General features: G+C 49.3%; 1 protein-coding gene across 1 annotated transcript; it reads right to left on the bottom strand.

Annotated features, from left to right (window-relative positions):
* Window positions 1-4,892: 4,892 nt before the first annotated feature.
* LOC8043782 (elongation of very long chain fatty acids protein 7) lies at window positions 4,893-5,765 on the bottom strand. Its single transcript, XM_002400711.5, has one exon. It carries the CDS (start codon window positions 5,763-5,765, stop codon window positions 4,893-4,895), a length of 873 nt encoding a protein of 290 aa, XP_002400755.2.
* Between the last annotated feature and the right edge of the window lie 249 nt (window positions 5,766-6,014).

The following is a 6,014-nucleotide window of genomic DNA, read 5'->3' on the forward strand; positions in this document are numbered from 1 at the left end:
CCGAACGTTTTCTGACTTCAGAATTGATTGCGTGTGTGAGGATGGAAGCGTGAACGGCGTGAACTTTGGCTTTCATCGTAGGTACTTGATACTCGCACGTTCAAGTAAATGTCGGACATGCCACCAATCTTCAAGCTCGGAAGAACTTTGGCGCGCTCTCATTTGAATATTTAGTGCAGTTAAAAATTATAAAGCAACTTATAATTACACTTCACATTAGCGCCAAGAAAGTTAAACAATTACTTTTTTTTGTGCGAATTTTGCTTTAGAAGTAACTCCAACTAAACACTCCTGTATTAGACCCAACGATGAAGTTTGAGCATCGTGTAGAATTAAAAACCGCCACTATTACCAAAACAAAAAGCCGCAACAATGGCAAAACAAATATTTTGTTCATTATGCAAGCATGTTCGCCGGTTCAACGTTTTTGTGTTCTTTTCTGTGCTGGTTGGGGGGGGGGGGGGGGGGGGGGGGAGCGGTGGCCGAGTGGGCTAGCGCACACTGTAGACCAGGGGTGTACAACATACGGCCCGCGGCCCAGCTGAGCGCAGAAACCGCTCACAGTGTCATTCAATGCGCTGCGGCCGTTGACTGAGCAGAAAGCATTCGAACCCGTTGACCTACTTTTCTCAGATTCCTCTTTTCCGGAGGGAAACTCCGCGTCCTCAGTTCAAATATTCCCTCTCCACTAGACCCACAGAAAACAACAATACAAAAGCCTGTACAGCCATCCAGTGCGTTGTTATGACCCGACCCCGCGTCCCTGTGTTTGTGAGTGTTCCCGCTCTTCTTCCTCCCGTTTCCTCCTCCCTCTCTCCACGGAGTCTACAGCCCTCTCCCCTCCTGTTGGGACATGATCAGTGACAGCTTGTTGCAGATAGAGAAAAGCTAGTCGTGTCGCGCTTGGAATATGAGTGCACTTCCAAAAAAGAGAAAAATCGACCACGAAGGCCGGAAATTCACCCAGGAGTGGACATGGAGGTACTTTTCCATTGAGAACGCATTGAAGTGCTTATGTCTTCTGTGTCAAGAATCTTTCGCGGCTCCTAAAGAACACAACGATCGACGCCACTACGAGGCCAAACATGCCCGCGACTTAGCGCTCTTTCGGATTCGGAGAGAAAAACAAAGTCCGAGGACTTAAAACGGAATTTGCTTGCTGAGCAAAGTATTTTTACGAAAGCAAAAAACACATCTGAAGCAGCCACGTGGGCGTCTTTTCAGATATCTCAACAGATCGCTCGTTCAGGTCGTCCGTTTACTGATGGCGACTTCATCAAGGAATGTCTTATGATTGTGCCGGGACAAGAAGTTGGTTTTCCAAAACCTGAGCCTATCAAGAATGACAGTACAACGACGTGTGCATGACATTGCCGACGACCTGCGACGACCTATCAAAACAGCTGGAGAGGAGTTGCAATCATTTTGTCTACTACTCTCTTGCTTTGGATGCGAGCACAGACATCAAAGACACAGCACAGCTGCTTGTTTTCATCCGTGGTGTGAACGAAAACTTCGAAGGGACTCAGGAGCTGGCAGAGCTTTGCTCAATGCACGGACGGACTACGGGAGAAGAGATCAGCAAGGAGGTCAAAGACGTCATCGAGAAGCTCAAGCTATCATGGGAAAAACTCGCAGGTGTCTGCACCAATGGAGCCCCAGCCATGATGGGAAAGAGAAACGGAGCCGTTGCCTTACTTCAAGTGTTCAGTGGTGTAGAACTGAAGCAATATCACTGTGTGCTTCACCAGAAAGCACTCTGTGCCAAAGTGATGAAGTTTGACCATGTGATGAAGGTCGTGACTTCGGTTGTCAACTTTATACGTGCTCGGGGATTGAAGCACAGGAAATTTCAATAGTACCTGAAAAAAACGGAGGGTGAGCACATGAACATCCCGTATCACACTGAAGTTCGCTGGCTAAGCCGTGGGAATGTTCTGAGTCGCTTCGTCGCGCTGAAGGCCGACATCATCGCTTTCTTGCAACAGGAAGGGAAACACATACCAGAGCTGGAGGAAGAACAATGGTCGTGGGATCTGGCATTCCTCACCGATATTTCAAGCCATCTGAACACGCTTAACAGAGCTCTCCAAGGAAAAGACCATCTCATTTCGGGCATGGTGAGCGCGATCTTCGCGTTCCAAGGAAAGCTGCGCCTCTTCAAATTGCAGCTTGGGGGTGGAAGCATAGTTCACTTTCTAACCTGCCAGAAGCTCTTTCCCACTGGCGAAAATCGGAAGACGGTAGCTGCGACGTACGCTCTACAGGTTGAGTACCTGCTCTCCGAGTTCCAGCATGCGACGTATGCTCCACAGGTTGAGTACCTGCTTTCCGAATTCCAGCAAAGATTCAAGGCATTCGAAAGTGAGAAGAGCAACTACTATTTGTTCCGCGATCCGTTTTCTGTCGCACCGGAAGACACAGGTCCGACGCTGCAGCTAGAACTCATCGACCTCCAGTGCTCGCCAGAACTGAAGAGTATGCATCGTGAGTCTCAGCTGCTTGACTTCTACAGAAGTCTTGACAGGAGCAAGTACGGAAACCTTGTGGACCACGCATTGAAGCTTGCATCACTTTTTTGGGAGCACGTATGTCTGTGAGCAGACGTTCTCACTGATGACTCTCAACAAGAACCGTCTTCGATCTTCTATGACGGACATGACACTGCGAGATGTGCTGAAGACGGCAACCAGTGCGATGACACCAGACGTTGAAAACCTGTCTGCAGCAAAAAGGTGTAAAGTGTCACACTAGGTGCGGCCCGCGCAGTTTACAATGAACAATTTTTGGCCCGCGTCATATTTGAGTTGTGCACCCCTGCTATAGACCTTTGCAAAAAGAGCTCTCTGACCGCCGCCATTTTGCGAGTCGAGCGACCCCTATCAGCCAGAAATTTCTGCCACCCGCCTGAGCTGTGGAAACCCGGTCAGCGTGACTCCCCACCTGCATTGCGCATTCGAAGTTCGCCGGCTGTTCTTGGAAGTTTTTACTTTATTTGCCTGTTTAAGATGCTTACCCTTTGTGTGTTATCTTGCACTGTGAGAACCAGGAAAGACCAGAGCTCATAGCCTGCTCGGCCTTCGCAGGAAACAAACGGAGAGAGCGAAAATCAAGCAGCCCACGACGCAGGCAGTTCGACGTTCTTGGAGGATTATTTCCGTTGCGATAATCTCTAAAAAGCCTTCCTGGCTATGTCCTGGGTCTTCGCGAAAAATAGCTGATAGGGTCAGGTCCGGTATGTGGGGACGGAATAGACACGTACGTTCATTTGATTTGAAGCTGTGCAAAAAAGCAACTCTCTTCTACATGTGCCCCAAAACACGCCGGATTCCGTCCGATCGTCGACACCGTATATTGGATATGCTGTGTTATTTGAGACCTTTCTCAACTCCTGTTCGGATAACGCGGCACCGCGGGGTACGTACAATATATGTTTTTCGATTTAGACTCGTTGAATTTCATGTTGTGGGTGGGGAATATCTATGCAGTTCAGATATGTTGTGTGGTCAAATATTTTCGAGGGTTAAGACCTTTGTAGATTGACACGGATGAGTGTATGGTGCCGTAAAAAGATCAACATAAAATGAAACAAACATTCCAGTTACATTTGTTTTGTCGCGCACTGACTCGCCAAAACAGCTTTCATTTCTATGTTTGTCTTCCCAGAAAATTGTACAATGCACTCTTAAAAACTCCCAGAAATTCTGTTCGCCCTAGAAAACACAATAAAAAAAGAGAACGCGACAATTTAGCCTCCACCAGCGCCAGGAAGTGCGCCTACGCAGGCTGCCACAGCTCACTGACTAGAAAACCCACAGCCCAGCACAGTCGGGCAACACTGACGTACCCTCTCAATACCAGGGACGCGCGCTGTAAATCGCTTCGTTCGAGACCGCCGCTGGAAAGGCCTATAGCCACTAAATGAGCAGCGCTTAGAGTATCGGCCCTCCGTTCCCCGACATTGTTGTGGACGCCGCCATCTAGGATCTTGTGCAGAGCAGACGCAACTGTCGATCGTCATGATTCAAAAGTGCGACTTCCTCAGCATTAGATTCGGTGTTAGGAAGCTCATGTGATATTGCTTCGCTTTGTCTCGAACTGCTTTAAAATTTGCGGAGGACGTAAAAGCGTTTCCTGTGATTTCAGATAAACCTTCAGATAACTGGCAACCATGATCTTACACCCCAATATGGCCAAGTGTCGTTAGCCTGAAGCGTAAAGTATTTAGTGGCACAAGCACACACCAGCTCGGAACACGTGGAGCGAAAACTCGCGCTGCAGAACCCAGGATCCTGGGTTCAATCCCCAGCCCTGCCCGTTTCGATATGCATGAGCATCGCACAGGTGTGCGGTCGTGTATCACTACTGTGTGGTGCACGTTAAAGACCCCAGGCAAGCGGTTGTACCGCACTGGCCAAATTGCTTATCGACAGATGAGACAGCGGACGCCCACTGGGGCTGACTAACTTCCGGCTGTATAAACATACATACAACAATTTCCTTTTCTGTGCTGTACTTTTCTTTAGACGTTAAATTGTATGTTCCTCTGAAAGAACGTGGTGCCAAAATAAAACGAATTCCCACGCAACACGAGATAATTATTTGCTCTCACAAGACCAGTTATACCTTTTTGTGCAACAATATTTATCAGACATGACTAACAATCCGTAATCTCTCCAAAATTCAGCCGAGGAAGGCAACGACACCTGTAGAGGGGGCGTTGACGTTATAGACAGCTCAAGAAGAACATGCAATATCGGAACAAGAACAAACCTTTCTCCCATGAAAGTTCTACAACGAACAAAACAATAACAACGTCATCGGTTCTCAAGTCAAGCGCAGAAGCACCAAATCGTCACCCATGCATCACCAAAAGTCTGAGTCCAATCTGATCACGCCTTTTTCGGCCTATCACCAGAAACCTTTGCGGGAGTCTGCGACTGGGTCACGCACATGTTGTCCAGCATCTTGACGGGATTCTTGAGCACCTTCCGCTTCATGTACTCGTGAATGTAGAAGTTGATGAAGAGCACAAGACCCAGAAGACCCTGGGCAAACGCCATTGCGATCATGACGCCCGGATAGCCACAATCGTACACGAGCGGAATGCAGATGTGCATGAGCAGGACCACGAATTGCGTGATCTGGAGCGTGGTGATGTACTTCTTCCACCAGAGGTACTTCTGCACTTTGGGCCCAAGGGCAGCCAGGAAGTAGTAAGTGTACATGATGACGTGCATCCCGGCATTCACACAAAGTCCGAGTATGGGCTGACCATCGCTGCCGAAGGCCATCCATAGCCATCCGCTCCACACCACCAGCCCGTGGTGGGAAACGTGTAGGGCGGAGAGATGTGAGTATTTCTTCCGCAAGATAAAGAAGAAGGTGTCCAAAAAGTCGGCGATCCGGATAAAGAGGTACCACCAAGCGTAGTCGAGCAGGATCAGCGAGTGCTTGTCCGTTGCGTGTGTCATCCCTTGACAAAAGAAGCTATATCCTCCATACACGAATGAGTGCTGGAAGAACTTGACCATAAAGAATGCGTTGAGGAAGACCATCGCGAAGTTGTACGTCATAATCGCCGGTTTCAGGTTGTAAGGCTCACGGTTCTTCATAAATTTCGGGCCTCCGTGGTACACGATGTAGAGATAGAGTCCCAGGACGACCACGATGAAGCGCACGTCGCCCACAAACAGCATGTCCGCTGTCCTTGGGTCTCGCTTGGACATGAGAAACTGCCATGCTTCGGAGAAGTTGGTCGGCATCCTGGTATCCTCTTGCATGTTGAAGCACACTGCCAGGGACGAGACCAGGAGCTGCCGTCTGTCTCGTCGATCTTCGACGTTTGAGCGACTCCAGCTGAGACGGCTGACTTCCCCGTGGTCCTCGATTGGGGTCGGGGCTTGCGAGGGACGTGCGTACGTGCGAGGAGGAATAGGAAGTCGCGTTTCCTGCCTGCCGGCGGACCTTGTTTCGGTTTCGTTCGCTCCGCCGTCTGCCCCCACAACCCAAAA

Source organism: Ixodes scapularis, unplaced genomic scaffold (genome assembly GCF_016920785.2).
Source record: "Ixodes scapularis isolate PalLabHiFi unplaced genomic scaffold, ASM1692078v2 PGA_scaffold7__128_contigs__length_106722199, whole genome shotgun sequence".
Classification (NCBI taxonomy): Eukaryota; Metazoa; Arthropoda; class Arachnida; order Ixodida; family Ixodidae; genus Ixodes; species Ixodes scapularis.

Bases quoted from the DNA above. Each gene is read 5' to 3' on its own strand.
- LOC8043782 (XM_002400711.5), bottom strand. From the start codon at position 5,765: ATGCCGACCAACTTCTCCGAAGCATGGCAGTTTCTCATGTCCAAGCGA.